General features: G+C 40.5%; 1 protein-coding gene across 1 annotated transcript in view; it reads left to right on the forward strand.

Annotated features, from left to right (window-relative positions):
* Window positions 1–9,116, forward strand: part of SP1 (Sp1 transcription factor) — a 40,446-nt gene extending 31,330 nt beyond the window's left edge. The window contains exons 4-6 of the mRNA XM_049625585.1: window positions 2,345–2,513; window positions 5,075–5,274; window positions 5,673–9,116. Coding sequence (XP_049481542.1) covers window positions 2,345–2,513; window positions 5,075–5,274; window positions 5,673–5,986 — 683 coding nt within the window. The 3' untranslated portion in view covers window positions 5,987–9,116. The remainder of the gene's footprint in view (window positions 1–2,344; window positions 2,514–5,074; window positions 5,275–5,672) is intronic.
* The last annotated feature ends 1,796 nt before the right edge of the window (window positions 9,117–10,912 follow it).

Here is a 10,912-nt window from a genome sequence, read left to right on the forward strand (position 1 = left end):
TTTTACTGAATCATGCCATGTCCTGGATGTTAGGCTTATGTCTCAATAAAATGGAGAAAAGTTTGCTTCTTTCTACTTGATTGTGACAGTAGAGAACTTTGGGGTTTAATGAATTGCTTCTCTGATTTTAATGGAGTTAGATTAATTTGGAAAGTAGATCAAAGATGATTTGCTTGTATGGATCATGGTTTTGCTTATTTTGTTTCTAAAGACCCATTGTAGATAGCTGAATCTACAGGTTCATAAATATCTCTTCTGAAGATAATTTTTGGTAGGTAACTACTGGTGATATTAACTAGCATTCTGTCTTACCTGCTGAGCTTTTTGGGCTTATTTCAAGAGGAGAAATTATCCATCCCCATCACAGGGAGTTTCTCCTCAGTTTCATATATAGTTTTTAAGGCAAATTGATTAAATAAAATAGTGGTATATATCTTATTCCATGATTTCTCACAGTTGTTTTCCCACAAGATATTTTCCTAATAATATTAGCTACAGTGTGTTAAATGTTTGTTATGTGACAGATACTGTGCTAAACACGTATTATTTTTCACAACTTTATGAGATTGATAATGTTTCATCCCAGTTTTACTGAGGGAGAAACTGATAACTAAAGAACGGTCACATATCTACATCTGTCCTACTCCAAAACCTGTTCTTAACCTTGTACTCCAGTCCTTCCTGTTAAGCTCTGCCAAAATCATGAACATCTCAGAACACTACAATTTATTTTAATGCCATAGGTTGATGCTTAGAAGTGGTGCAATGAGAAGGAAAGCACCAGGAGAGCTTATTATTAGGCATTGTAACAAAATTATGTTGATGAGCTGAAAAGAGTGGAGGTTAGGTGCAGAAGTAAAACCAAGCACTGAGATTTGTAATGTTTCTTTTTTTAAATCTTTATTTTCTTAGAGAGTGAGAGAGAGAGAGCACGCGCGCATTCGCAGACACACATGCAAGCAGGGGAGCAGAGAGAGAGAGACTGAGAATCCTAAGCAGACTCTACACTGCCAGTGCAGAGCCCCAATGGGACTTGAACCATGAGATCATGACCTCATGTTTCTAGTTTTTTGTTGTTACAAAGCTATAGAAAACATTATCGTCGCTGCGCCTGAGTGGCTCAGTTAGGTGTCTGACTCCATTTCAGTTCAGGTCATCTTTCAGTTTGTGAGTTTGAGCCCCATGTCAGGCTCTGTGCTGACAGTGTGGAGGGTGTTTGGGATTCATTCTCAAGTGCGCGTGCGCGCTCTCTCTCTCTCTCTGTCTCGCTCTCAAATAAACTTTCTTAAAAAAATCATCACATATTTTTGTATACTCAGGAGTATATCCATAGGACATTGTTGATTCAAAGTGGAATTACTTTGAAGATGTATATTTAAAATTTTTTTTAATGTCATTTTATTTTTTAAAATAAACTCTGTGCCCAACATGGAGCTTGAAATAATCACCTTGAGATCAAGAGTCACATGCTCGAGGGTGCCTGAGTGGCTCAGTCGGTTGAGCCACTCACTCTTGATTTTGGCTCAGAATCCCTGAAAGATTCTTTCTCTCCGTCTGCTCCTGTCCCCCACTCGCACTCTCTCTCTCAAAATAAATATTAACAAAAATTGCCAAATTGGCCTTCAAAATGTACTGATTTATCATCACCTATGTATAAAAATGCCTGTTTCCCCATATCCTTGCTAATTCTGTGCATTATTAGAGTTTTAACTTTTTGTGATCTGATAGGTGAAAAATTACAAAAGTCCACTATACATAGAATTGCATTTTAAAAATTAAATGAGAATGGGGTACCTGGCTGGCTCAGTTGATAGAGCATGCAACTCTTTTTTCTTTTTCTTTACACTTATTTATTTTTGAGAGACAGAGTGAGACAGAGCGTGAGCAGAGGAGGAGCAAAGAGAGAAGGAGACACAGAATCTGAAGCAGACTCCAGGCTCTGAGCAAGTGTTCAGCACAGAGCCTGATGCGGGGATTGAACCCGCAAACTGTGAGATCATGACCTGAACCAAAGTTGGACATTTAACCAACTGAGCCACCCAGGCACCCCTAGAGCATGCAGCTTTTTATATCAGAGTTGTAAGTTCGAGCCCCACATTGGGTATACAGATTACTTAAAATATTTTTAAAAAATTAAATGACATTGATCATGTTTTTATATATTTGCTAGCTCTTTGTATTTTCAATGATGGTTTTTGAGATTTCAAGAATGGATGGCAATATCAGTAAATGTGGCTTCAAAGCTTTGAAGAAATGGTGCTGTAAATGTAAAGTGTCACTGAAATAACTGCAACTTGATGACCTCCCTTACTTCACCTTAACCCTTTTGCTCTCTTAATTTCAGGTGATCATGGAGCTCAGCTTGGCCTCCACGGAGCTGGTGGTGATGGAATACATGATGACACAGCAGGTGGAGAAGAAGGAGAAAACAGCCCAGATCCCCAACCCCAGGCTGGTCGGAGGACCCGGCGTGAAGCATGCACCTGCCCCTATTGTAAAGATAGTGAAGGAAGGTAAGTTGACCCAGCCAGTGTCTTAAGGGTATAAAGGAGAAAAATGAATGGATTTGGAGGTAAGCAGAGGAGGGTTAATTTTTTAACATTTAAGACTTGGCAGTGTTGCAGAGGGACCAGAGATAGAGAGTACAATACATTTGATTGGGTTATATTATAGGATTTTAGTTCCAGCTCTGAGCCTTTCATCTACTCTAAGACCTGGGGCCTTAATAGGTGTCTGCTTTCTCCAGAGATAAGGTAATCAGATGCAGCCAACTGGTCTGATGATTGTTACCATATGTCTGTTTTGAGATGGTTTTAACAAAGTTGCTTGTAAAATAGTCTTGCAAAGAAAAAGAAACATACCTACTGTAATGATTTTTTTATAGTGGCTATGTGAGAGTCATAAGGGTTTTCTGAGTCTTCTTTTCCTTCAAAACAGACAAAAAATACTACTCCAGTTAGAAAATTCTTCCAGGGGCTCCTGGATGGTTCAGTCGGTTAAGCTTCTGACCTCGGCTCAGGTCATGATCTCACAGCTTGTGAGTTCGAGTCCTGCATCGGGTTCTGTGCTGACAGCTCAGAGCCTGGTGCCTGCTTCAGATTCACTGTCTCCCTCTCTCTGCCCCTCCCCGCTCACACTCTGTCTTTCTCTCTCAAGAATAAATAAAAACATTAAAAAAAATTTTTTTTAAAAAAGAAAAGAAAATTCTTCCATCATGGAACCTAATATATCCTGCAGAGCAAAGTTCTGACAAATTTTTCTCATTAGTAGAATATTCTATTTTATTCAGTATTATTTCTGGAGAGTACCAAGTTCTATTCTTTTTCTACAATTCATTGCTTTTGAAAGAAAATACAAAGTCATATAGATTTTTTAATGCCTTAAAAAATCTTAACACCTTAAAAATCTATTAAGCTTTGGTCTCAAAAATAAATACAACAATGGGCACCTTGAGTGGCTCAGTCGGTTAGGTGTCCAACTTTGGCTCAGGTCGTGATCTCATGGTTTGTGGGTTCGAGCCCCTTATGGGGCTGTCTGCTATCAGCACAGAGCCTGCTTCAGATCCTCCATCCCCCGCCCTGCTCCTCCCCTGTGTGGTGCAAGCTCGCGCACTCTCTTTCTCTCTGAAACATTTAAAATAATAAATAAATACAAAAATGAGAAAAGCACCAAAACCAAAAATAATTTGAGTTCTTTGTAGGTTAACCATATGTTACAGGAAAAACCTGAATCAAAAGCACACTGAGGGTGCCTGGCTGGCTCAGTCAGTGCAGTGTGTGACTCTTGATCTTGGGATTGTAAGTTCAAGCCCCACGTTGGGTGTAGAGATTTCTTAAAAATAATAAAATCTTTAGAAGAAAAAAATAAGCACTGAGTACAGTAGTTTCCTTCTAACAAAGCTTAAAGTGGATTTAAATTTTTGAAGTAAGTTCTCTGATTTCTACCTACATGTGATTTCATTTCCGTTATGGTTTTTTCCCCTCTGCTAATATGTGTTGTTAAAACCCAAGAAAAGTCCCTCCTGGAAATCTCCCCAATGCCCACTAATGGATCACACATGGAACAAATTGGTTTGGCAAAAACATTTCAGAACTGATTGCTGAGAGAAGCTTAGGAACTGCTTCATATTGGGTGTGTGGGTGTGTGTATATGTATGTATGTGTGTATGTATATACATATATATATGCATATATATATATATATATATATATATATATATATTTAAAATATACTTTGAATTAGTTAGGATTTTTTTCCCCCTGTTTTAACTTTTATACAGCCCATCTTTCTCTCCCACTGAAGTCCCTGATAGTGCTCTAGCTTTCCAGCTTTTAATATTTACCATTTGGCTCTTGAGCTTTATTTTAGGAGATAAGTTTATAGTTGTAAACTATTATATTTTCTTTAAAGTTTTCCACTAGGTGCTTTGCTCCTTAAGTAATTTCCCAGCCAAAAATATCACCATGTTCACAGTAGTTCCCATGGAAAATGCTTGTATTGAGACTTAAACTTCCTGAAAAATACAGGAAAATGCCTTACAGACTTTCCAAGTCACCCACAAACATCAAACATCAAAACTGATTAAGGAATAAAAAACAGGGAAGAGTAAATATCCAGTAGAAAGGAAACTTAAAACTTGAATTTTGAGTATTAAGAATCAGAATCAACCAAAGGTTTTTCCTTTGATACTAAAGAGAAGCCTTTTTTTTTTCCTTTTTTCTTTTTAAGTTTTTTTATTTTGAGAGAGCGTGCATAAGTAGGGGACCCGGGGCAGAGAGAGGGAGAGAATCCCAAGGAGGCTCTGTCCTGACAGTGCACAGGACTAAATCCCACAAACCGTGAAATCATGACTTGGGACTCGAACTCACAAAACCATGAGATCATGACCTGAGTCGAAACCAAGAATCAGACACTTAACCAACTGGGCACTTAACCCAGGCGCCCCAAGAAGCCTTTTTTTAAAATAAAAATTTGGGTTAGTTTTTGAGGGCATCAGGTTGACACCTGTTGACACTGGGATTCTTTAATTTTTCTCTCTGGAATGCATGATGAATAGTTGTGTTCTTATTTTCAGGGGCTCTGGGGATCCTGGCAAAAAGAAACAGCACATTTGCCACATCCAAGGCTGTGGGAAAGTATATGGCAAGACCTCACACCTGCGGGCACACTTGCGCTGGCATACAGGCGAGAGGCCATTCATGTGTACTTGGTCATACTGTGGGAAGCGCTTTACACGTTCAGATGAGCTACAGAGACACAAACGCACACACACAGGTGAGTAGGAGCCCAGAGAAATAGTAATAGATCAGAATAGAAAGACACAAAATATATCTATGAAATAACTAAAATTTCTGAACAGCTTAGTTTGAAAGTGAATGTGTGGATCATAAATGGAATTAGAGTTAATCTGGAAAACGTTTAAGAAGGAAGAAGTTAGGTTTTCAGTGGGATTTTCTGCCTTATTTTTTGCTACGTTCCTTCCTTTCTGAGTACTGCTTGACCTTTACCTGTTTTTCTTCCCCTTCCCCAAAAAGATACTTAACAGATTTTTATTGTTTTTATCACCTTCTTAAGATTGCCTAATATTCTAATATAGTTTGAAAGCCATGAATTGGACAAGGTAATCCTATTTCCTAAGATGTCTGTTTCTTATCTTCTTTTCTTTTACCAAGGTGAGAAGAAATTTGCCTGCCCTGAGTGTCCCAAGCGCTTCATGAGGAGTGACCACCTGTCAAAGCATATCAAGACCCACCAGAATAAGAAAGGAGGCCCAGGTGTATCCCTGAGTGTGGGCACTTTGCCCCTGGACAGTGGGGCAGGTTCAGAAGGCAGTGGCACTGCCACCCCTTCAGCCCTTATTACCACCAATATGGTAGCCATGGAGGCCATCTGTCCAGAGGGTATTGCCCGTCTTGCCAACAGTGGCATCAACGTCATGCAGGTGGCGGATCTGCAGTCCATTAATATCAGTGGCAATGGCTTCTGAGATCAGGCACCCGGGGCCAGAGACATATGGGCCATACCCATCAACCCTGGGATGCAAGGTAGCATGGGTCCAAGAGACATGTGGGAGAGAGAGCCATGAGGCATTAAAATGCATGGTGGTGGGAAGAATTTGGGGGAGGGATACAAGAGAAGAGATGGGGTCCTGGCACCCACCTATATCATCAGTACCTCCTTGAAGTGGGAAACATTAGTGAAAATTCTGTTGGTGCCACCCTTTGATGGGCATTTGTTTGACCCCAAACAGTTTCTTATACTTCTTACCCCAGCCTCCCCTTCCTGCCTTTCCCTTCTCAGCTCCCCCGTGATGGATCCCCCCCTTTCCTAAAGCCATCATGCCTTGATAAATATATATGATCATTGAAATACTTTTTAACAAAAAAAAAACCAGATTCTATATTATATATATATACATATATATATATATATATATATATATAAAAGATATATAGAGATGCATTTGCAGGGGTTGGCTGGGAGGAGGAAGGAGACCATTCTCTGACCAAAATACCTTGGTCATTTTTTATATTGCCTTATTTCCCTATGGCTGAGCCTTGTTGTGACACATCAAGCTTTTCTAGAGATGTTGTCTTGGCTTCCCACCAGATTAAGCATTCATATGCTCTGCTTTTAGTTTATATACACATACATAATGTTTTTCCTTTCTTAATTTTGTCTTTTTATTTGGGATCAGCTTCTTGCACTCCTTTCTTGACTCAACCTTTCTGTCTCCCTTTCTCTCACCTGATTGCTTCATATTTTGTAATGATCCCTGGATGAGGCACTTCTGTCAACCTTTTAAGGTTCTTGGTCCCAGCAGCAGAATGGAGAGCCTTGAAACCCAGGTTGATGCTTGAGGTAGCTGTGGAGAGAGTGTTCAAAACTACTACTGACGCAGGCACCCTCTTGGCGCTGGAGAGTCAAAGGCACCTCTTCTCATCAGCTGCTGTAAGCATCAAGAGTCAGAAGTCTTTCTGTGGAATTGTACAAGAGACCCTTTAAAGGTTATAATCTGGGATCAATTTGTATAAACTGTCAAAAGTGGTCAAATAATATGTAGGGGCTTTCAATAGGAAAATGATGCGCTCAAAAGTGGAAGTGACTCACAGTAGTCCAGTTCAGGAATTAGTGGAGTATTTGGACTTTTGTACAGCTGTCTTCCAAAGTAGGTCTAAGCTTTGGTATGGGTTTCTGAGGTCACATTCTGAAAGGAAATGCACTTCCTCTTTTGAACATCCCTGGTAGTTTCTTTCTCATGTTATTAAGGAGCATCAGCCAATAAATCTGTTCCAGGTTTCCATTCTGCAGAGCTCCAGAGTCTGTACCCGTGGCAAGGCAGTGGTTCTTTGATCTTTTCTCTTAATTCTTCCTTGGGTGGTTCCTAAGGGAAAAGGAAGCACACGATCATGGGAACAACAGCCCAGAACAAAAAGAAATCTTGTCTTACCACTGTGGTTTATAGGAGAGATTGGGAGACACCATCCTGCTTTCTCCATGGCCTGATTCTTGAAGAGACTGATCCAAAAATTATAGCGGCAGGGAACTCTTAGTGCATTTGGCACTGAGACTTAAATGCAACCAGAGTTGTCCTCAAGGCCCAGCCATTAAAACATTGTCTCTCTTGACCTGGTATCTGTCAGAGAGCTTTTCACTGTGAGGAAGTGTGGAAATGGCTGTGTGTATGTGTGTAATCTGTTAGATTGGGGATAGGTTTTCTGTTAGCCTATACTAAAAGAGACCTGCAATAAAAAATTGCCCTGATCTGATAGAAAATGAAGTGTTTGTGTATGACTGTGTGTGAGTGTGTTTTGTGCCTGTATATATCTACACACAGATGAGAAATTATATTTGAAATTGTTGGAAAATAAATCAAATTCAGCTCAAAATGCCTTTCAGGCCCATTACCTAGAAATCTGTCTTAAAACCTGGGTATGTTCCTGAGGTCATTTCTTTGCTTATGCTAAATTAGTTACAATTATGAATGGGGGATATTCTACTGCACTTTTTAAAAAGAAACTATTTTTGTGTTTGAAAGGAAACCAACATCCAGATCTATAGCAGAGTCCTAGTTTCTTTCATAAATCTTTTTACCTTGACTACAAATAGATAATGCTATGATTCTATATATTTTATATAAAATCTATCCAAATTAGTGTCTGGGTAAGCTTGTGTTGTTGTTTAACCTGAAATACAATAACTGTTAATATCCTGAACAGTAGTTCACTCCATTTGGTCCTTCCTCTCCAGACTTAATACACTCAGGAACTATTGCGAGAAACTTTCCCCAGATCAAATTCTGTTAATACTGAAGTAAAAGTCATCCATGCCCCGCCACTTATCACACACCCTTTATTCCCACTGAAAGCAGAACTCAACTTATTATTTTATATCTGTAATCATGTATATAGGCATCTTTTGGAGGAAAAGGGCAGTATAACTCACTGGAGCGTGCAGTATTTTGCTAGAGCATTTCAAAGAATGGAATCTTCCCCAGTATGAAATTATTTGCTATAAACTAGCTTAATGATGCTGAGGACTTATAAGCGTTTAGAAGGTTATTTGGTGATGATTTTCTCTGGGATGGAATGCTGGTTTACCTTCAGTCCCCTTCATTGACCTTGTTGTAAGTGAATTCATAGTCCGTTCTTTCCACATACCCTTTTGGAGGCTCCAGATCCAGTATCTTGTTTGGCCCCCAAACTGAAGCAGCTTCTGCTCTTGTCTCCCAGTAACAGGGAGCTGCTCAGTCTTTTCCACAGGGAGTGAGGAGCCTACATTCCTTAAGACGGGAGCTTACTGATGAAAATCCTTTCCCTGAACTTTTTGGCCAGCAGAAATCAATGTAACTGACAGGTATATTCTCAAATACCTTTCATGAGTTGCTTTTTTATTTAAAAATGTTAAATGACCAAGCCTGTGAGGCAGGAGATGCCCAGAGGACTGGTAATATTAAAGCACTCATTCCCTTGTCCTTTCAGGTTGCCCATACACATTCATCTGTGTGTCATTTGATTGTCTCACTTTTAACCCATAGCAGTAACAACCCACACCATCTTCCTTCAGGGACCTCCCAGCTAGCACCCTGTTTGTGGGTGCTATGCAGAATGCAATTTAATGGATATTTCTCAGCCTGATTCAGAATAAATAGAACACAGAACCCTTGATCCCAGAAAATATAGACTGAAGTGTGGGGTAAAGATTATGACTGGGGGAGGGTTAGAGACAAAAGCTGTAAATTACTATGGCTGATTGATTTATTTCTACTATATACATATATATATATATATATATTTTTTGCTTTTGTATATCCTATATAGGAAACTAAGCATTGTATTTTTTTTAACAAATCTGAGAAAGCACTATGAACTGCAGATGTTTGACTTTCAGAATATATTTTGTATTGTTAATATCTTCACACTGTGTGAATACTGGAAGCTGCAGATCTTTGCTAGGACGCAATAAATTTATATACTTTTTGAGGGGTTCTTCTGGGGGTATTAATCAGGCCCCTGTTACACTTCGGGGGAGCCCTGGTGCTACTCGCTTAGAGTTTCATTCAATTGTAAGTACCCTGATGCCTTTTGGACCTTGGGATCAGACCAAACAAGTTTTGGAGATCCCAGTACCAAGGAAATGAGGATGGTCTAGCTGCCTCAAGTGAGGGGCCCTTAGCATAGCTCTCCTTCCCCCTATTCAAAGCTGGGTAGCCTCTTAGGGTTGGGAAGAGAAATGTGAAATCTCAGAGTTTCATCTCCCTTAGAAGAGAGCCAGTAACTTAATATGCAAGGATGAAAGGTGGCAGCAGTAGTTTTGGGGAAAGGGAGGAGGATATGGCATTTCTCCAACCCCGGAAAACATTGCTTTTGAAAACTGCTGATAAAATGTGGGCAGGTTATTACTTTTGTTTGGGAGCATGTGTTCTCTCTGGTGCCTCTCTTGGCTCTCCTCCTGGGGTACAGACCTTTTCTAGGAGGATGAGCAGACCAGCTTTGAGGTTGACCTGTTTCTTTTCTTTGTCTGCCTTCCCTAAACACCAGCCCCCGGGAGGACATTGAACAGCCTTAAGCTTAAATTCCTACTCCCTCTTTCCAGTTTGGCTCACTTGCCTTAGATTGAAGGCTAGGCAAGGGGAAAAAAAGGGGGTCCCTGGCTTCATTCCTCCCTTATGTCTTCTCCAGTTTGACGTCCCCAAACCCAGAAAGATTTCCTCTACCACGTTCATTTGAGAGAAATGAGTACATTGTCCTATTTTCCTCTGTCCTTATTGTCAGACATCCCCAGTCTTCTTTGTCCCTGCTAAGTGAGAAGAGGTGTGGTGATCTGTCCCTCAACTCCCTTCAGTATCAAAAAAAAGCATAACAAATGGGGTTAAGCTGGGGCTGCAGGTGATGAGGACTCTGTTGATACCTCTCCTAGGGTGTGTGTTTTCCTCTGTCTCACCTTCAGGAATTACACTGTGCCTTCTCCACAGGGGAATGGGCTTTATCTACGCTGCCCTCCACTCTCCCAGCAACTGCTCTTGAACTGTGTGGACTAGGGCAGACCTTCACCTTTTTCTCCCAATGACGTCCTGTACCCTCACCTGGAGTCTAGGGTACAAAGACTCTGGGGGGAAGATGGGGATAATATGCTGAGATTGACCTGAGGAGACCATCTCTACACACACCAATGGCAGCTGCCCCAGGGCCTGCTTCCTCTTCCCGGGTCTGTCATCCTCTGGGAGGGAGGGGCAGTGCTCCAGTCTCCGGTGCCTACAACAGGTTTCTCTTTCTCAACACTGGCGGTAACCAGTTTCCATACCACTGTTGCCTTTTTAAATCTCTTAATATTCTCATGCTGTGTTTGTTGTTGATTCCAATCTGATTATCACCAGGGCTGTGTGGGGAAATACTTCTAAATGCGCTCTCAT

Source organism: Panthera uncia, chromosome B4 (assembly GCF_023721935.1).
Source record: "Panthera uncia isolate 11264 chromosome B4, Puncia_PCG_1.0, whole genome shotgun sequence".
Taxonomy (NCBI): domain Eukaryota; kingdom Metazoa; phylum Chordata; class Mammalia; order Carnivora; family Felidae; genus Panthera; species Panthera uncia.